General features: G+C 47.7%; 1 protein-coding gene across 4 annotated transcripts in view; it reads left to right on the top strand.

The window, feature by feature from the left end:
• The window catches only part of SLC39A11 (solute carrier family 39 member 11), a 325,403-nt gene that overhangs the window by 168,914 nt on the left and 134,682 nt on the right, over positions 1-21,807 (top strand). For all 4 annotated transcript variants that reach the window (XM_021678531.1, XM_021678529.1, XM_021678530.1 and 1 more), the window contains one exon: positions 10,125-10,295. In XM_021678531.1, the coding sequence (XP_021534206.1) occupies positions 10,125-10,295 (171 nt within the window). The remainder of the gene's footprint in view (positions 1-10,124; positions 10,296-21,807) is intronic.

The following is a 21,807-nucleotide window of genomic DNA, read 5'->3' as shown; positions in this document are numbered from 1 at the left end:
CAGAGACCCTGCAGAGACCCTGCAGAGACCCTGCATAGATCCTGCAGAGACCCTACAGAGACCCTGCAGAGACCAAGCGAAGATGAGAGGATACCTTGGTTTTGGGGAATTGATTTTTCTCTCAATTATTCTGCTGGTGGTTGTCTTTCCTTGTGATGGTCCATATCCTCTTTAAAAAAAAAAAAAGGATTTTCATTTGATAAGGAAATGATGGTTTCAATCAAGACAATACAATTACTTTTCACCTTCTCATCTTAAATTCCTTTGCCTTCCCCACTGTGTGTTTGGCAGAATCCTATGTCTTCTTAGGTGCCCAGAGAGAACTAAGGATCAGGTATATCCCTGTATATGACCTCGAGATATCTAATTGGGTGGTAATACTTGGACTGACGTAAATTTAGAGACTGAGGAAGTACCTGGATTAAGTACTACTTACGTGGTCTCAAACATGAATTTTTCAAAATTCAGTCTATATCAGAATTGCCTTGGGGCTGAGGGCAGGAGAGGGCACACGGCAGATTCCTGGGCCCCTCTCTCACAGATACTAATCCAGTAGCTCTAGGATGGGCTCCAGAAGGTGGGTTTTATAAGTTCTCACCATGACCCAGCAATGGATGGTCTTCACTTCACACTTGGAGATACAGTGGTCTAGGCTGTTAATCTTTATTTTCAGAACCAGAGGGGATGGCAGAACAGCATTACCTCAAAGGGGAAAGTAAGCCAAGCGACTCTTAAGTTAATATTAGCTATTGGACGCAAGCCCTGAAATGGGTGCTGTTCTCCCAGATGCCTCCTCCCTGACCTGATCATTGACAACCACGTAAGTTAAGGGCGCGGCTCCCATCTTTCTGGAGTCGGCTGAGAGTCCTTTGCAGAGCTCTTATAAGCACTGGTGTTTTCCAGAAGGCCCTTTCTCTCTCTCTGATGAGTGGGCTGGGACTTTTTTTTGCAGCAAATGTCTTTTGCTGGTGGACTCCCCCAAAGCTGTGATGATCTCTTTCCCATGGGGGCATTTGTGCTGAACACACACGTGCAGGGTGGACTAAGAGCTAGCAAGATGGTCTGGAGCCCACCTGGGATTTATTTTTAGACCCTAGTCAATTCATCAGGAATGCGATCATGGTGATTAATTGGTTGTTTGTGCCTTCACAGCAGAAGCGCTGACCTGGTAGGTGGACGTTTTAATCTTATTGGATGTTTCGGCTCCCTTGCCTGAGAGTAGAAATTATTACCTTAGTTAGACATCTGGAACAGGCAGTGCTTTAGTGGGTAGTCTGCTTAATGGATGAGAAATCTTTTGCTCAGAGTAAACCCATCTCTTCTTCTGATGTATATTTGATTTTTACCAATTGGGCAGATCTGTTTGGGTCTGCGTTGTCGCTAAGCAGTTGCTTGCCCAGTTGTAAGCGTCCTAGGTGAGGCCTGGATTACTTTCAGTGCCTGAGAACTATGGACTGAAAGGACAAGGCAGTCAAACCAGCCTCCTTACCCGGGTAGCATTTGACCCTCTGATAACCCTGTGGCTGGTGATCTTTCAAATGATAAATGGAGACATCTATTCTAGTTACAGAGATTGTAAATATGTTTTGCATCCTATTTCTGGAACTCCAGATGCTTCTCTGCCCAAAGATTAGTAACTAAGCCTAATAAATGCTTCGGTTATCTTCTCGTGAAGTTTCCTTCGTCTTTTCCTGCCCTGGATTACACGTGACCCATGCAGTGCCTCCTTAGACAGTTTTGCACTGAGTGTGTGGCTGCTTTCAGAGTAGAGTGCATCAGTGTGCACGGCGTCTCCCCCCCCCCCACCCAGAACTCAGACCTTGAATGGGGCACAAGTAGGCCTGTCCAATAAAATACCGGTATCCAGTTAAGTTTTAATTCCAAGGAAAGAATGCTTTTTAGCATAAGTATATCCCAAGCAATAGTTGGGATATACTTATACTAAAATAAAAGTTTCGTTTTATCCAAAACTCGGGTACAGCTGAGCACCCTGTCTTTTTATTTGCTAAATCTGGAAGCCCTCACAAGGATCCTGTCCACACTAGATTTGTCTCACCATATATATAATGTTCGCAGGACTGCTGTGTTGCTCACAAGAAACCTAGGGTCGTTGGGTAGAAAGAAGACTAGGGAAGCAAGCTCTCACATACCCTGCTTTTGAAAAATGTAGTGTTTTAATATTGAGAGAGAAAAGTAGCTTTCGGACCATACCAGCTAGCCGCATAAATAAAGCAGATGACCCCTTTCTCTTTTTTTTTTTTGAAGGCACTATGCTGACTTGAGCAATGTCAAAGAGGAACTTTTAAAAATGGAGGCTAGAGGGGCGCCTGGGTGGCTCAGTCAGTTAAGTAGCCGGTTCTTGGTTTCGGCTCAGGTCATGATCTCAGGGTTGTGGGATCGAGCCCCGCGTCGGGGGAGTCTGCTTGAGGATTCTCTCTGTCAAGTAAATAAATAAATCTTTAAAAAATAAATCAAATAGAGGCTAGAGCCCCAAGTTGGCCAGGTGGGTACATCTGTCTGGTGTGTGAGGTCTGCTACTCTCACTGGCCATCCACAGGCAGAAGTGAATCACTGGAAAATTACCCACGGCTGCAAGGAATTAGCTAATCATGTGTCATTAAAGAGGCCTCGTTTGGGTAGAGGACCTTGCACAAAAGAGGAAAGAAATATGCCTGACACCCTGAAAAATGTTCAACCTCACCTGTAGCCAAAGAAATACAAACCAAGGGAAATGTCATTTCCTTCATAAAGGAGTACATTTATTTTTAAATGCGAAATACTCATGCTGATGAAGAAATGCCAGGATGAGAACTTGCAAACTCTACCTTACGGGAGTGTAAATGGCATGGCCTTTCTGGAAATTAATTAGCCAAATGTATCCCAGCCCTCTGATCAACACTGACTTCCACTTCTGGGAATTTTGTTCAAATTTCTCATTGTTTATACAGGTGAAAGGTTTTGCAGTGATATTTATAGAAATAAAATTAGAAATAGCCTAAATGCCCAACAGTATGAGAATGTAAATAATAATTTGTATTGCTTGAAATGGCTGTAAGAGTTTTCAGTCATAGAGGGGAAATGCTTATGTTATATAGTTTAGCAAGAACAAAAAGCAGTCTACAGTCATATAATATGGTATCTCTGTTATGTAAAAACCATACAAAAAAGCACGGAAGGAAATGCACCAAACTCCAAACATATATATATTTTTAGGTGATGTGATTATGTACGATTTAAATTTTCTTCTGTATATTTTTAGGTTTTTCAAGGTTGCTTTGATATGCACTTACATCTTTATAGTCAGAATGAGGTTACTGGCAGGAATATTGTATTCGGGACACCTGCCCAATGGTGAGGGGGGCGTCAAATGGCTGGCCAGCCCTGCTTTGACTACTGAAGCCCATCAAACTTATGAAATGGGCAACATTTAAATGAATGGCATGCTGTTGGCTTTCTGCCAGGACTTCACATTTGCTGCATTTATGCTGGCATTTCTAAGGGCTTCTGGAAGATCTAAGGACACTTGTGGGTGAGTAGCCTCATGGGACTCAGGGAAGCTGAGGAGCTTCCTCCCGGGGGAAGGCACCATGAGCATCCTCTTGGCTGCTCTGTTTGCATGGAGAGAGAGATTGCACTCCTTCGCCAGCCTCCAGCACTCAAACCTTCCCACTTCCTGACAGCTGAGTCGAGTCTCAAGTGCCCCGTGGGTTCTAAAGATGGCATTTGAGGCAAAAAAGGTCGAAGAGTCAAAATGACCCCCTCGAACATCCTTTTTCTCCCTTAAACCACCAAGACCTGCCCCTCCCCAGAACATCAAAAGCCAAGAATTAAATTTTCTTACCATTTTCAACAAACATCTCTCTCTTTCTGGGAGCTCGAAGCCTAAATCACTTTGAAAAGATAGTGGAAGGGAGCAAGGGAGCGATGGATACATGAAGGGAATTTTCATGCTGTATCTTCAAAGGCATGTACCTGCATCTGCATTTGTAAAATGCGCCCATGATACAGCTCCACTGTAGTTCAATTTTAGCAAACCAGTTGTTGATCAGCAATGAGTTATAAGCAAGCACATGGACGAGTTAAGGATCGTTGCACAAAGATTCCCCGTCTGCAATAGGAACTTTTCCTCACATGGTGGGATGTGTTTCCTGGGATAGGTTAACCCTGTGCTCCCATGGTCTATATGAATCATGAAGCTATAAAACAATTAGTGCCTGAGGTCAAGAAGATACTTCCGCTGGGTGGGTGCCCATTCTGGGCGGGAGGGAGCAGAAAGAGTATTCCTCCACGTGGCAAGACAGGGCACTGCATCTTTTAGTATCTGGAAAAGAGTGACCATTCAAACTTGAATAGAAAGAAATGGTTTTGCAAATGATGGGCTCAGAACTAAGGTAAAGTCCCTCAAGGCATTAAAAACTAGAGTCACAGAGGCTGAGAAATGTAGGAAATATTTCTGTAGTTTTAAGTGAAACAAGTGGAATATGAAACTGTACATTAAGATGTATAATCGATAGGAATTGCTAACATTCGTTGTGCTTTTCATGTGCCGGGCACAGTGCCAAGCACTTTACCTTTATTTTAGTTCTCATAACAACCTTACTAAGAAGATGTGATTATTAAACCCATTTTAGTACAAAGGCACTGAGGCACAAAGCCAGCATTTACCTGAAGCCTTATGGCTAATGATTGACAGAGCCACGATCCCCTGGTTGGCAGAGCCACGATCCCAGGGTTGGCAGAGCCACATCCTGTGGCAGGCAGTGTGATGCTGCATCTATTCTCACCATTTGCCATTATGCAAAACATGAATGTGCATGAACTGGACAAGGCATAAGAACAAATGACAGTCATTGTGGTAGGGATATTAAGGCCTTTTCTTTAATGGAGTTATGTTTATGGCTTTATAAAAGGGAAACAGTATGAGTGTGGATAGGTTGAGAGACAGTTAGAATCTTTAGTTTTGGAAGTCTTTGAGCTGAAGTGTCATCTGCCAAGACTGGGGGGACCACCTGGCTCTTTCTGAAATTTCCATGGGGCTGTCAAGAAGGGCCTCCGTGGGCCTTGATTTCTCTACCCCATTTTGCATTTCTGGACCGACATCGACTCTTCCATCTCTAAATGTCCTTCCTCTTTGCCAATCCTACCCTCTGTCGAGTCATTATTTCATGTTCAAATTAAGCATTAATTACATAAAGGAGGTCATGCTAATCCCATAAATTATTAAAGAACAGGACCAAATTCTTAGCAAGCTTTGTCACACTCACGATGATAATTGAATTTCTTCCCCCAAATCATTCTGATTCTCTGGGAAACAAGAAGGAAGGAAAAATATAAGTAAATAGATCCTCCTCTCTCCCTGCTTTGGATCGGTCTTTTGATCTTGCTTGTGCATATCTAGTACATAATGAATATGTATCACTGACTACTCTTCGTTTTATATTTTGTAAGTGGGGGTTTAGAAAAAAGGTATTTCTCCAGAGGTTTGAAGTTTTCTGTGCTTTGCAGATGAGGATTTGCCTATTTGTGCTAATTCAACCAGATCATTTCCATTGATGTCTTGGGGATATTTTTAAAGCTCTCATGGCTGGTGATCTATTAATTAGTGTTGCCACATTCACTGGGGACTGAGGTTCCATCATTGGGCTGGTTACATCATCAGAGGGACAACATCCTGTGTCCCTGGGGGACTGGGCCCATGGGTTATGAAACCAAAGGTTAACATAGTGTTCATCTTGTATTATGTTCTCGGTCTGAGGTCCTTGAATCCATAAGGATTCAAAAATTTTTTCAAAATTGTATTTTTGTTGTTGTTGTTGGAGAGAGGATCATAGCTTCCACCGTACTTTCAAAAGCAGTTGCTGATGCACAATGGTTTAGAGCTACTGATCTAGAGACTTCAGCACCTTTCGCTTCCCCGGGGAGGAAGTCAAACCCTGAGGAGGATGGACCTTCCCCACGCAGCCGGGTTCATGGTGGTCCCCCAGCTTGTGCCCACAGCACCAGGGACAGCTTTGCCCTATAATACGATGTACTGGGATGAGACTCACATGCGCTATTGTGCGAATGTCACATAAGTTCACCCTGTGATTCAGCAGGAAGAATGAGCCTTGGACAGGTCTGTCTATTCCCCTGTGGTCCTCAAATGCAGCAATGCTGTGCCTCCCCAGAAAAGATGAAATTGGGGGACGATAGGCCAAGCCCCAGCAGTGAGTCCCTTTGTGTGGATTCTTAGATGCTGGAGCCTAAATTAAAAAAGAAAAAAAAAAGAGCTCTTTGGATAATGGGCAGTTTTGAAGTCTTTTCTTCTACCTTCCTGAAAGAATTGTAAGCCTGTGTTCCGTGCTTGGTATTAATAACTATTTTCTACTTACAGCTGCTTTACACTTGGAAATAGAGCTAAGGGGTTAAGAAGCACTGTTTTTGTGCATCCTTTCCAAGTTTGTCTATGAGTGGGAATGACAATAGACAGGAGATCTCCACAGAGCCTTTCCCACCTCTGGGGTCACGGGATGCAAACTCACCAGACCCTCTCTGCACCCTGAACATTTCCACGACAAACATCTGGGATTTCGAGCCCCTAAATGTCACGGCAGTGACTGCTCTCACTGCCCTTCTTGGGGAGCAAAGGAGCAGATCAACACTCCACCACCCCCCACCCCAAGTCAACAATGGGACCCTGGTTAAGAGGTCACCTCTGCAGGCAAAGACCTGGCTTGTCTCCTGAATTCATCTGGGACAGGTTGTGTGACCTGGGACCAGTTAACTCCACCTCTCAGCTCTTCCGGTTCTTTATTTGTTAGAGGGAATGATCTCTGGTTTGTGGGGCCTTTGGAAGGATTGAGGAAAAGTTCTTAGAACCACCGATTGGTTGATGTCACTGACACCATTTTGCATTTCTGAACTGACATCGACTCTTCCATCTCTAAATGTCCTTCCTCTTAGCCAATCCTACTTCAAAAGTGCCCGGACTTTTTCCCTCTCAGCCAGTCTCACAGGGTCTTGTCACTGTGGCCCACACCAGGCTTGGCGGTTGTCTCCGTGAGGTGGTCACCCTTTGCCCACGGCGCTGGGTGTTCTGCTTCTTGGCACGCAGTGGTTGAACTCGCCTTGCTGGGAGAGGCAAGAAGATTCATTGCTCAGGAGGCATCTCTACTCTCTGTAGTGATTTATTTGGACTAATTTTCCTCGTTGCAGACTCATTAGAGGCTGTTACCGAATGGTGGCTTATTTACCTTGAACAAGCCCGTCAGGTGTTCACAACCCCCCCATGTCCCACTAGGGAAGGTGCCGATGGCAGCTTTCACATGCTGGGACCCCCAGGCGGAGCGTGCAGCTTTACCTCCATTAACAACTCTTTCTGCTTCTCGATCGTTCGCTGCTGGAATTCCCTAACGGTGCCCCCATCCCTGTTGCTCTCTGTGCATTATTTGCGGGAGATTCAGAGTCCGATCCTTTTGTGACCCTGACAAAAATAAGTGCCTACTTCAGAGATTGTCAGTGTACATTTCTGCCCTTGGATTTAAAGGAATTATTCATGTCTTCCCTGTCTGTTCTCTCTTAAATTGTAAAATCCCAAACCCACCGCCCCATCAACGCACATTGGAGGGCTGGGTCAGGTGTGTGTACTCAAAGGAAGCCCAGTGAATTGGTGGTATTTTCAGACTAGTCTGGGAGGAAGGCACGTGCCCCCCTCCCCCGGCCCCCCGCCACCATGTGGCTTAGTTCCTGGACAGCGCTCGGGCCTGCTTTGCTTGCATCTTCAGTGTTCATGGACTTGAGGTCCCAGATGTTTACTCAGTTTTCTGTCCAGCCTCTGCAGCCTGAGTCGTCAAGTATTGTCAGCTTAAAAGTTGACACCCTCTGGGTGTTGAGAAACAAATGTGCATATGTGCACAAAGACTGTGTCATCTGTGAGGTACCAAGTGACAGTCCTGTGCTTGTGTGTGTGTGTGTGTGTACGTCATCACACACGTGAACACACACATGGCGTGGAGACCACGCAGTGAGTGTGTTTAGCTTCACCCCGTGCAGACAGCATCTGGGACGTGTCTCTTTCCAGCAGTCGCCGGAGACCGGTTATGTGTGCTGTGGCCGCTGACGCTTGGGGGCTGGTATTCCTGCATTTTGGAGGATCCACAGAAGGCCCCTTCTCCCCCCGGGGCCTGAGATTCAGCTGTTGTGAGAGAGAACAGGTCGGGGCCTGGGGAAGCCTGAGTCCGCCTGCCTTTGGCACTTGCTTCCTCCTCAAGCTGACCTGCTGGATTTGAGTGAACAAACACAACATGATTTTCAAACGAAGTGTTTTGGCTTTGTTGTTTATTTTTGTTTTGTTCCTGTTTTGGAAATAGAAAGCAGTGTTCACTTAGGCGGGTTCATCCGAAAAGGGCATCAAAGACCCGACCAAGTTTATGTAGCAAGATTCTGGTCTTTAAGTGAAGCCCCTGAGAGGGTAAGATGAAGGATCCCTACCTTGCTTTACACCAAAGAAGTAAGGAGAGGCGCCGCCAGAGGCCCACGGTCATGGCCAAAGGGGTCCTTACGGTTGCCTGTTTTCTCTTAATTTGACTTTGGGAAACATTTTCTGCAACTTTCAGCTTAGAGATGAGAATTCCTTTGCTTGTGGAAAATCTACAGAGAAGGGAAGCAGAACCACTGCAGAGAGTCCCTCCTACCCTTCAAGTTGATGACCTCTGCAAGCGATGGCCCCCGGCACAGCCGAGTATCTGTCAAGCTTCTGCTGTTTCCTGAAGCCGGAGAAGCCACACTGTTTACTGTCCAAACCAGGACGCTTTGAGTGTGAAAGGGGACAGTCCTCATCCCCCCGGGATGGCGAGCCCATCCTGGGAGGTATGGTTGCGCTGCTCATGATGAGGAGCCTACAAACACGTTCGGGTGTCCTGTCCATGACCTCTGAGTTATGACTTGCAGGTCCTTATGTTCACTCGTGGTAGAGAGACTCTCCTTTGCATTCCTGCCCCCACATGTCTGCCATTTGCTCAAGACCCTGCTCCTTCGGGACGCCGCTCCCACAGACGCACCACTGTGGTCTGGGCGCTCTGCCGCAGACCCGGGCCATTTCCCTCTGTTAGGAATGCGCACATCTGACCCAGGAGACCATGGGTAGTTGGCATCACCTCTTGGCCTGTGAAATGACACCCTTCAAATATATCCCCCAAGGGGAAGGTTTGAAAGGAAGTTTAGCTGGTTAGCTCATGAAATCCAGTGGCTGCGTACCATAGTCAGCCCATGAGCATCAGAATGTCCTGCGGCACTCAGGCTGCCATTTGTCTATCTGTCTGTCTGTGTGTGTGTCCGTCTGGCTGGCTGGCCTGCTGCATCATTTCCCGTCTCTGCGTGCCTGTGTGCATCTGCTTCATTCTATCATCTGTCAAGTTGCTTCCTTGTTCCCTTCCTGCGTGGGATGTCAGGCTGCCCATACATGACCTTTTGGATTGAGAATCTGCACTTGAATCACAAGGCCTGTCCCAACTCCAGTCTCCCACCTCCCGCCCCCCACCCCCGGTCCCCGGGGAGGGATTCTGATTGGCTGGGCCTGGCATGTGGATGGGTTCCCATAAGGCAGCATGACCAGGAGAGCAGGGTCACCTACGGTGTCATGCCGTAGGGAGAGAGAGAACACGTGACGCCTCGCACTTAGCAGCAAAGCCCTTGCCTGGAGCCTCTCATTTAATCCTCGCAAACCCCTGTGGGATAGGTACTAGGGCACAGAGAGTGTAAACAGCTCGTTTAATGCCACACAGCTCATAAGTGGACGAGTCAGCAGTGAGCCCGGCAGCCTGGCTCCCGAATCTGAGCTCCTAATCACCGCTCAATATTGTCTCTCCCTAATAAGCATTGCTAGGGCACCCCCAGTTTCATCTTTTTTATCCCTTCCTGGCCCTGTACACTGGGCACTGAGTGTCTCAGTGAGTGTTTGCCGAACGAGTGAGCGAGTAAGCGAAGGGAGGGAGGGAGGAAGAAAGAGAAGAACACGGGGTCCGTTAGGAAGTTAGGGAGGAGACCCTTCCCCAGGGTGGAAAACTTCCCCCTGCTGCTGCTTACCCAAGCACCAGTGTGCACATTTTCAAAGTACTCTCTCTTCCTGTCCCGCTCTCTTTGCTCAGACAAGAGCGAGAACGGCGAGGCCTATCAGAGGAAGAAGGCGGTGGCCACCGGCCTTGCCGAGGGCCCTGCCTCACCGGTGCCTCCTCGAGGGAACCCGGCGCAGCCTGGCAGCAGCAGCTGGAGGAGGATCACCCTGCTCATCTTGGCCATCACCATCCACAACATTCCAGGTGAGGTCCTGCCCCCACATGGTCCGGCTACTGGCCCGGAGGGAAAGTCGCTGTCAGCTCAGCTGCCTGGCCGGAAGAGGGGCACCGACCATCGTGATGTGGGTCCTTTTGTTGAGGGGCGCGGGGACAGAATGCAAATCTTCCTTGACTTTATTTTTAACTTGCATTATCACTGTGGGGTGCAGCTGGTGGAAGCGCGGGATGTCTCTGGTTCTGCATAATGCCCTTTTAAAATACTGAGCTCTGTACGGTTTAGCACTGATGGTCACCTTACCTGCCTCTTTCCTGTGGGACACCGGTCTGAAATGCCCTCGCCAGTCCTATCCTTTTTAGCATGCTGTGGTAATTTGCTTTGCGTCTCTGGATTTGTTTTAATTGAACAAAATGTGTTGGCGTTCTATTTCAAAATAATATTATGCTTCACTTAGAGTGACAAGAAAACACAGATACGCATAAAAAAGAATAAAGATATTCTTAAAAAAATAAATTGAGGGAACCTGAGGAACTCCTTGGGTCACATCTTGGAATTCCAGCTCAGCCACTTACTCGCTCGTGTATCTGGACAAGTTACCTGAGCTCTCTGAGCCTTGGTTTTCTCGTCTGTGAAATGGGCACAAAGCTACTACTGAGAGAAGCGGGATGTCATTTGCAAAATGAATTACATTTTATTTCGATACTTAAATGAGATGCTGTAGTGCGCATGCACACACACATACACAGATTTTGGTGCAGTACTTGGGCCACATGAGCATTTGGAAAATGGTAACGGTAATTAGCATTAATAATCGTCCTGTTCTCCCTTCCGGCTGTGACTTCCTCAGGCTTGAGTTCTTCAATGTTCTGATCCATCACTGGTTGTGCTGGAACTCAAGTTCTAGGAATAACCTCGCTGAGGGAATGTCCCCGGGTGATACAGATATTATCTGAGCTCTTTGCACTGTTCATAATGCCAAACCCATCACCCCATTATGGGGCAGTGACTAGAGGCACGTTCTTCTCTTTGAAGCTCTTGTAGATGTTGCTCCATGACCCTCTGACTTCAATACTGGGAGGTCTAAGGCCATGGCCAAACCGAACTTATTCCTCTCTGGGTAATTCAATATCCTTCTGCTTGTACAATGAGGACTTTTGTGTGTTTTTTTGGTCATTTTTAAAGAATGAAAATTTTGATATGTTATATATTCCAGTACATACTATACTAAACCTGTCTAGAACACTATGTTTCCAATTGCTTTTTTAAAAAGATTTTGTCCATTTAGTTATTTTAGAGAGAGAGTGCGTGAGCAGGGGGGAGAGGCAGAGGGAGAGGGACAAGCAGACTCTGCGCTGAGCACAGAGCCTGATGTGGGGCTCGATCCCAGGAGCCCAAGATCATGACCTGAGCCAGCTGCATAACCAACTGAGCCACCCAGGCCCTCTGTTTCCAACCAATAAAGCTCAGGTCTTCCCCTAGATGAGAAGCACAGTCCTTATTATTTGTATCCTGGTCTTGGGAATTTCTATCATATGATTGTATAGGCTGGTTTGCCCCCCACTTTTTCTTCAGCGTGTTTTTCTCATTTCCCTGTTGGCTCTTTCCCTTTGGGTCATGGGCAGACTCTCTGGTTTTTCTAAAGCTTGCTATTCAATATTCCTTGAGACCGAGTCTTATGGGGGACCCCAACACACAAATCTGACCACAGGCAGATTTGTCCTGGTGGAAGAGTCTGACCACATTCACCCCCAGACTCTTAGCAAGCTCACTGGAAGACCTAGGGCTTGGCAGAAGACAGCTTGAAAAACCTCCACAGTTGGCTGCAACCTGTTAAATCCTACTCAGTAGAGAAGAGAAGGTACTTACCTGTCTTTTCAGTCGTAATAGTAGCGCTCTTTCTGCCCCTCAAGGTTTCTCTAACCAGTTGAAAATGAATAAAGATCTGTCCATTGGGTTTACAGTCACATAAGATGACTCTACTGGCTTGAGGTATCCCGTTGTGATTCTCTGTCTCCCCGAAGAATACGAAAGTGTTCTAAAATCCAGATTTCATAGCACAGGGCTTTGAGAAGCCAGGAATAAACTTTCCTCTGAGGAAGCCCTTCCTATCTCCCACCTGCCTCTACCCTTCTGTGTTCCCATGGATTCAACTGGGACTGTGTCCTGGCTCATTTTGACAGAAGGTTAGGGAGAATCAGAGTTCACATCTTTAAATGTTTATTGACTTCAGTGAGAGCTTGGATTAAGGCCAGAAACAAAAGTGTGTTAGCAGGAAGGTGCATGGGATGACACCAACATTTGATGATCCACAATCAGCACGAATTCAAAGGTTGCTTCTTCCCTGACAATAGGCCTTCCTCTGGATCCTTGGCATTCCCAAGTTCATGTTCAACCTGTGTCCCTATTATGGTGAATGTGGAAGTGTCTTTTGAAATGAGGGTTGAGTGGCTCGTAGGAACCTCAGCTGATTTGGCTTCATCAGAAGCCCAGTGTAACGGTCCATGACCTGGGGAGCATCTAGCTTGCTGGATCGAGAAGTTTGAGGGTAAATTTCTTCCCCAGTCTTGCCTTTTTCTGAATTGCATTTTAGTAATGAATTCTAGGTACTTGAGTTATGTCAGTCATAAAGCAGACCAAGATCCCTAGCCTCCCATAACTAACATTATAGCAGGGGGATAGACAATGAACATAATATTAGTAAGTGGATTATATGTTATGTTTGAAGGTGGTTGGGGCTATAAAGAATGGACAAGTCCAGCAGGGCTGATGAGATGCTAAGGTGTTACAGAAAGGAGGTGCAATTTTAAATAGAGTGGTCAGGGTGGGTCTCACTGAGACCTTGCATTTGAGTTAGACATGCAGCTCTCTGGGGCAGAGTGAGTTCCAGGCAGAGGCAGCGGCCAGTGCAAGGGCCCTGAGGCAGAAGCCCGTCTGGACCCCCGAGGAGTAGCCAGGAGTCCAGCATGGAGTAGGAGTAGGGTCAGTGGGAGGGAGAGGCACAAAGTGAGGACAGAGAGGTCAGCCCTGCCCCAGGTGGAGCTCACAGGCATTGTAAGGATTTTCCTTTTTACTCTAGGAGATGGGCCACCCCAGTGTTTTGAGCAGAGAGGCATATGATCTGAATTGTGCTTCCCAAGCTTCTCTCTAGGCACTGAATTCAGACTGGACCCAGGAGGGGCGAGGGCGGCCGCGGGGAGACCGGGCAGAGGCCATGGTAGGAATGCGAGCTGCAAACAGAGGTGGCTGAGACTAGGACAGGTATGCCAGAGGCACTGACAAGGGCCCCCATCTTGGTGTCCACTCAGGGTAGAGCCGTGGGGTTTGCTGATGCAGCAGACGGGGGGTGTGGACAAAGACGGGAGCCAGGAAGGACCCCGACGTTTCGGGGCTGACCGGCTGCAAGCATGGAGTCTCCACCAGCTGGGATGGGGAAGACCCCACGGGGGCAGGTTTTAGAAGGGCACATCAACAACTCGGCTTTGGATGGTGAGGTTTGGTTGTCGGCAGACATTCGAGGGGAGACGACGATCAGGTAGTTGCACATACGAGTTGGGAGACAGGAGCAGAGTCTGGGCGGCAGAGAGAAGTTCGGACCGGGCGTGAATTGTCGGCATGTAGGTGTCGTTGCAAGCCCTGGCGCCGACGACGTCACCAGGGTCTAACTGCAAGTAGACGAGTCTCCGAGGCCCCCCTGGGGCCCATCCCCGGAGCCTCGGGCTGCTAACTCCTGTCCAGCTTCCTGCCCTTTGATGGGAACCATATCGAGAGCTTATCTGTCGCCAGCTGACCTTTGAAAAGGTCTCTTTTTTAACGCTATCCTTTATACTTTATTAAAAATTTAACTAGAGCTTTGACGTTCCCCGAGACTCTGGGCTTGAAGATAGACTTTTCACAATGACTAAAAGGATAATTGATTTTTTGTGAAGTTTTTTTGTCTTTGCTGGTTCAGTTTTATGTGTCCTGGGGATGACATTTTGTTAATTTTTTTTTTCTTTTTTTAATGTGGAAGTAAAAAGGAGAGCTTGTTAGCGAGTGTCCTGTCCTCTGGAGGTTTCTGGCTTGTGAGGACACACACACACACACACACACACACCCGGGGCAATGGGTTAACATTTAATACACGCGTGCAAGGACGGATGTGTTCTTAAACTCCCGTGGCTCACCGTCGTCCTTGAGAACCTGGGAAGAGCCTGGGGATCCCCTCACATGCAGCTCACAGGCAGCTTGGGGTGTTCATGGGCCTCACGAAGACCATCCACAGCCCTGGAGCAGGGAAGAAATCTCCGCTTTCCAGAAACAAAGGCCCAGTCATGCAAGCAGCTTGAATGATTTAGGAGGAAACCGTCATGGCTGATGTAGACCATCAGACGCAAGCTCCTCTGGCTCATGTGGGAGACACAGAATCTCCGCAGGTGGAGATGCTGTTCCCCGCATTCCACGTCGCTTCTCTGGCTTGGCCTGTGTGCATCGGCGGGTTGGGGCGCTCGAGTCCTTTGGAACGTGATATCCTGAGGAAAGGATGTGTTTTCTGCGAAAGCAACTCTGTGGCCTTTGGAGCATTGTCTCTTAAAGTGATTTCCATGCAGTTATCATTCAGGCTCAAGGGCTCTGAGCCTTCCAGAGGTTCCTGGGCCTTTGGAAAACAAGCTCCCTCTCTGGGTCTGAGTGGAATTAAAAATCAGCTAGCAATTCAGTTCCTACTAATCTCTTTTCATGAGTGGCTTATGGTCTCTACAGTGCACTATAGCATTGCTTTGTATGCCAGAAAGTTAAATTGAGAGCTTAAAGGGATCTTCCAGAGGTTATCTCCTTCAAACACTATTCCATTTGGTGATTCAGGGCGCGTGTGTGCACGCACGCATGTGTTAAATTATGGCTATGATTCCTTTCAGCCCTGGCATTGGATGAGTCTGTGAAAAATAACATAGACAGTACAGTATTCTTTTCTTGTATTTTACAGTGTTAATCATCCCTTCCTTTGTGACGCCGTGCTGTATCCTGCGTCTGCGTCTGTCGTGATCTTATCAGGCTGAATGGTGTCTCCCCTCCCCCGATGGGTGGAGTTGCTTACAGGAAGCTGCCTTTTAGGAGCTCGCATGTTACATGTTGGAGCTCAGGATCTATTCGAGCATGTGGAATGACCGGTGCACTTGGTACCTAGACTCCATCCTAGCAGGAGGGGGGTGTCATTCGAAAGCAGGGGTCCCAGTTCTCCTCCCTGGGCCAACCAGACGGGCTAAGGGACGGCATTCGACTCCTATGGGTCTCCGGGGCTTTCCTTTGCATTCGAAATTTATTTATTAATCCATAGAGGAGGCGAGCTGAGTCCTATGCTTTTTATTGTCCTCTCATTAGAATCGAGAGTCAAGTTCACTTTGCTGGTTGCTGCCGTGACCTAGAGCGAGCTAGGGTCATTGCCTGTGTCTCCAGAACAGCATGACAGTTGATTTTAATTATTTGGCTTGTCTTCATTGATGGTTCCTATTAGGCTACATTTCGTGGCTTTACATGAAATGCTTGAAATTTTAATCAGAAGGGCTTTTTTTTTACCCCCCCCCCAAGGGACAACCCCCCACAAATTCACACACTAAAATATCAACAGTGGTTGGTTATTCCTGGGACTGTGGCTGATTGCTATTTTCTTCATGTTTTTGTGAGATTTAGCAACTTATCTATCATGAATGACTCATAGGATAAAAATGGTTTTGGGAAGGAGAACCTCCAACACCTAACCACCTCAACATCCTTAACCCCCAAAACACACACAAAAAAGGGTGTTACAAAAAAAGTAACAGTTATCCCTTTATGCCTGAGATAATCTTACTGAGGTTGTTTTAATGACAGGTTGGGAACAAAATGGAGGATTTTATTAGCTTCTGGTGGCTGCTGTAGCCAATGGTCACAAACGGAACGGCTTAAAACAACCCAAACCTATTCTTTCCCTGTTCTGGGGGCCAGAAGTCTGACATCGGTTTTCCTGGGCTAAAGTCACAGAGCCGGGAGGGCCATGCTCCCTCTCGTGGGGACAGTCTGTTCTTGCCTCTTCTAGCTTCCAGAGGCTGCTGGCCCCCTGGCCTTGTGGCCGCACCTGACTCCAGTCTTGGCCTCCGTGGGCACATTGCTTTCTCTTCTGTGTCTATTCTGTTTACCTCCTTTTTTTTTTTTTTTTTTTAAAGATTTATTTATTTGAGAGAGAGGGAGAGTGAATGCATGAGCAGGGGTGCGGAAAGGGGCAGAGGGAGAGGGAGAAGGAGAGAAGCAGACTCCCCAGGACAGTCCTGTCTGCAAAGTCTCCTTTGTCACGAAAGGCGGCATTCACACGTCCCGGGGCTTGTTGGTGGCACGAGCCTGGGCATCCACTTTCCCCTCGCATCCTCTCCCCCTGCAAGGGCAGCTTTGGAGGTGCAGTGCTTAGAGCTTGCAGGGAGGAGCCAGGAGCTAGAAAGGACAGCCTTCTGACTCCGTTTTCCTGGGACCAAGACCGGATAGAAAATTCTATCCTTAGATAGGGACCTTTCCAGTGAAATCACTGAAGCAACAGCCTCTCCTTCACATTGTTCTGCTTCCAGAAAACTGGAGGAGTGTTTTGCACAGCCAGAGACCCAGGCTCAGGTCACGAGTGCGGGGAGCACCACCCAAGGCCACAACTCATCGGTGGTAGCAAGAGCAACTGCTAATGTTGGAGGCTGCCACTCACCGGGGCCTTAACTGCCCTGCGTATATGAGTTAGATATTTATACCCTATTTTACATTTTAGAAACTGAGACCCAGGGAGGCTGAAGAGGAGGCTCGAGGTTGCGTGAGCAGGCACAGAAAGAGCTTGACTCATGCTCCGTCCCTCCATTGCTTCCAGCCCACCCCTCGCTATGGTGAGCTATGCTTCCATCCTTCCGGCGGACCACAGCGCTTTCCAGAGCCAGTTACAGAGACGTTCAGGAAATGCTTCTCCTTTTTTTGAAGCTTGCCACGTTAAGTGTTAACGTCTGCAGCACCACTCTGGAGTGTTGGTGCGATCATCACTCCAGATGCCGCGGCTCAGTTCAGCAGGGAGGTTTCGGCAGCGGGGGCAACGTGAACCTCCTCAGTGGGTGCCCTGCAGAGGTGTGTGCAACGAGCCCCCCGCAGCCCCCACGAGGCCCCCCACGCACCGGCCGTCACCACCACCGCCAAACGAGGACCATCCAGGACCCAGGCAGATTGTCAGCCTTTTCACATGTCAAGGAGGGTGATGTGGGGAGAGGGAACAAGCCCAGGAGTTAGGAACAGAAAGGCCAAGGGCGTGGATCCTGGAGCCACCCCCTGCTTTCGGAGCTGGGTGACCTTAGGTAGGACTCTGGCAGTTTCAGTGTTCTTGGCTGTAAAGTGGAGATAATACCCATCTTGCGGTTCAGCGTTAAATGAAACGAACAGTGCCAGCCACCAGCAGGGCTACTCACCGTGTCCCCTGCTGTGACGCGTTTATCTCGGGGGCTAGAACACGGTATGGCCGGGAAGATGGTAACTCCCTCACACCTCGTCCTCTCCCCCTGCCCCTCCTCCCTCCTACTTTGCCTTCACTTTGCTCTGATCCTGAAAGATGGTTTGGTGCTGGCCTTGGTGGTCTCCCAACGGAACGTCTCCAGCCACTTTAATTTCTATCTCCAGCAGGTTACATTTGAAGAGGCTTCTCCTTTACCCCAGGAGTCTGGAAACACTGTAATATTCTCCTCTAATTATCTGTGTCTCAGTGGGAAGCCTGACGCTGTCATTAGCTCAGGCTCCTGTCTGGGATGACATTTTGCTCAGCATATTGTGTCCCTGGGTGTGCTCTGTATCAGAAGCTGGTAGCATGCTCCCCAATTACGCTGTTGGGTTCGAGCATGAGAACTGGCACAAACGCCCCGAGGGCGAAATCGTAGCTCTGGGATTCCTGCAGGATCCAGTGCACCCCCACCCCCACCTCCGTAAAGCAACGGGGCAACTTTCAGATGGGCCGGCAGCTCCTGCCACCGGCTACAGACCCATCCCTGTGCCCTACCGACTGGCCTTCGGGTCTCGTGAGCTGTGTCCTCAAGCTGCGTGGGGACTGGGGTGGAAATCCAGACTCATTTCCACATCGATTAGATTATGTCATCCTCCTACCTATTATGTAAATGAAAGGAGAAAATTAAGGCAAGAGAATTTGAACATATTTTTGTATTAACACTCGAAGTTTCCAGTAAATTCCAGTTGTCTTTCTCCTCTGGCCAGGCAGATACCTGCTAGAACGTGGTTTTGCTAATCCTTCTGGACCTGCACTGCCCAATACCGTGGTAGCCAGCTAGGTAGCTAGCGGGACAGACAAGCAGAGGCTCTGGAGTCAGAAAGGCTTAGATCCCAGAGCCACCAAATGCTCTACTATTTATTGATCAAATTTGAACAAAATGCAAAATTTAGAGCCTCAGTCATACCTAGCCACATGTCAGGTGCTGAGTAGCCAGCCATATGCAGCTAGTGGCTACCGTATTGGATATCACAGGTACAGAACAATTCCATCACCACAGGAAGTTCTATCGGATGGCACAGCTCTAGATCCTTGGCAAAAAGAAAAAATAAAAAATGCAACTCCACAAATTATCTAGAGCCTACCCAAGCTTGCCTTGGGCTGAATTCTATTTAGGAGAGGCATTCTGTTTGCCCAGACAGGTGTTCTTAGCCATGGGGTGTATCAAACATAGATTATGAATAAAATGCCTTAAATTTCAAAATTTGAAAATAATTAATTTTTTCACTAAGTTAAGGGTAGTACGGAGTCACCGCTGTGGTGCCATCATCTTGTTCCCATTGGTTCTGACCTGGCTCTTGTCTCTTGAATGGGGGACAGCACGGGGTGGGGGGTGGCTTGTGTAAGAACATCACAGCGGGCTTTTCACCACGTCTGATGTCAGGGGAAATGGAAAGAGCTGCTCCAAGGATGGGCTTGTCATCCTCTCATCTGGGTGACACACACCCATCCCCTGAGCAAGGCAGCACATTGGTTCTTGCCAGCTTAGCCCTCTCCCAGAACACCTTCTCCTGCCTCAAATCGGGTTTCAAAGGAAGGACATTAACTGTCATGTGAAAATCACCCCAGCATTTATTGTCATTTTTTTTCTTCTTTTCTCTTTTCCTTTTTTTTTTTTTTTTTGCTGGGGACAATGCCCAGTTCATCCCCCAGTGCTCCCAAATAGGACATTTATTGTAGGATGATGCACTCCCTGAGAAAGCTTCGCCTTCCTCACGGACACGACATTCATAATTGATTGTGTGTGACATTTCTTTTCTCCCTTGGCTGCCAAGAAGCCGCTGTGATGTGAATGAAGTGCATTCTCGTGGTCTCATCATCTGAGTTCTTCTCTCCCTTTACAACCTATTGTACTGTACTTTAATCCATTTCAAAAGGAGGGACGTGATTCATTAATTGGCACACGCAATTTTATTCCTTTTTGTCCCTGGTTTTCTTTGTGTCCTGGGCACAGATTTGATTTCTAATCCCGATACCCCGGCCTGAAAAATGCTTTCCTCTGGTTATAATGGAGACTGGGGACCCGGCAAGGGCGACAGAGTCATCTGTTTATAATGTTCAGCCAAACAATCGACCCATACTCTCCGTGGGGGAAGCCGCTAGATCCCCCGCGTCCAGTAGAAATACGGGGCAAGCCACAGATCTTTGGTCAGCTTTCCAGTGGCCATGTTTAAAAAAAAAAATAAAAGTAAAAGCAAGTGAAACTAATTTTTAAAATCTACCTTCTTGAACCGAAAATAGTCAAAATAGTATTATTTCAACATAGAATCAGTATAAAAAATTGAGACACTGTACATTTTTTTTTCTCACGCTAAGTCTTTGAAATCCAATGTATATTTTACACTCTGGCACATCTCAATTTGGATGCTAAATTTTTAATGGTTCAAGCGAAATGTAGTCCCACCAAAACAAAGCTGTGCGTAGTGGAGGAAAAAAAAAATATTTCCTACTTCTTCAGTTTTTAAATTCAAACTTAAATTAATTAAAACGAAATAAGAGTCTCCCATTTTCTCCGTCCCGCCAGCCAAATTCCAGGTGCTTCACGGCCACACATAGCTGGTGGCTGCCACATCAGATGGCACAGATCTCAATGCTCCGAGAGATCCAAAAAAAGGAATGAAAAACAGCCCCTTGCCTTGAAAGAGCTTCCAGTCTGACAGAGGAGATAAAGTTTATAGGGGCACGTATTATAATGCAGTGCAGAATGAATCCATCCTCACGGGAAGTCAAAACAAGGGGAAGGCCCCAGGCCAAGGGTGTCATTTCTTTCGGCTCCGTGCGTTTTAAACAATAATATTTACTGCCCTCAGACTTGGGATTGAACCCAGGCCCTGGAGGACTGACAGGCTGCCAGTAATTCTACCCCCAGACACAGTAGAGGGGATGCGGGAGGCAGCAGGAATGTCGTGCTCAGCCGCCTGCCCTCGGGAAGGGTCAAGGCCACCGGCTTGATAGGCAGCCCTTCGTTCTCTATCTTTCTGCTAGTTAAGGGGCAAGTAGGAGGTATCTAGAACCACAAGCACTGACCCACCTGCAGGGGGCCGTGCAGATCAGTCTGCGTCGGGAGGCATGTTTTCCTCCAGAACTTCATCCCTGCGGCTCAGTTCAGCCGGGCAGCCCCACCCTAGGCCAAGGCTGTACAGTGAAACCCCCTCAGACCTTTCCTCTCCCTGGAGAGGCCACACCTACGACAGTTCCCACTGCAAACTGGCCCCCAGCTCAGAGACGTTGTTATGTGCAGAGTCTCACGTGATCCGTGTTGGCTTTACCCCCAGAGTTTGACTTGTCTTGGCTTCCCCGTAAAGAGGATTGCAGCTTTTCTAAAACTTTGGTTTATGAAAACACCCTGAGCCTTTGCCTGCACGATGGTCCTCGGGGGAACGTCTCACCAGCTGATGAGTCCCTGTCCCCCGAAGAGACGGCCTCATTTGTTCAGAAGACGTAGCAGAAAGAACAGGTTTAATCAGGTGATCATTTTGGAGGTGCAGACTTTGTAATAGTCCCAGCTCATCCGTATTTATATATGCTAATTTTAGGGCATATTAATTATGTATTTAATAAGTCTCTGTTTATTCTATTTTGTCTCCATTCCCTTGATAGCTGTTATGGTGTGGAGTTGAAAATAATTAAAGTGTTACTTGTGTTCTGCAAATAACAATTATCCAAGGATGAATTCTGAAATCAAAATCCTGTTCTCTTTCCCTTTCTGTCATTAAGTACGGTGAGTGAAATGATACCTAAATGCACTTGCAGGTTCGTGCCACGTTCCTCGCTCAGTTGGAGGGTAATTACTCCCTTTCCTGGGTGGATGACCTGCCTGAAACAGCTTCCGAGGCCTTGGGCCCCTCTCTTCTTATTGGCCTGGAGACACACACTCAGGGGCGGTGAGCTCGGTATGGGGCTGTGGGAGAGGACAGGAGGAGGGAGGCTGTTCTCCACAGAACACATGAGGAGGGAAGTTGGCAAGTTCCGTCTGTAGGACGCCCCCCGGGTTGGGGGAGGGCTGTGTTGGACCC

Source organism: Neomonachus schauinslandi, chromosome 15 (assembly GCF_002201575.2).
Source record: "Neomonachus schauinslandi chromosome 15, ASM220157v2, whole genome shotgun sequence".
NCBI classification, from domain to species: Eukaryota; Metazoa; Chordata; class Mammalia; order Carnivora; family Phocidae; genus Neomonachus; species Neomonachus schauinslandi.
This window is presented reverse-complemented; position numbering and strand designations above follow the sequence as displayed.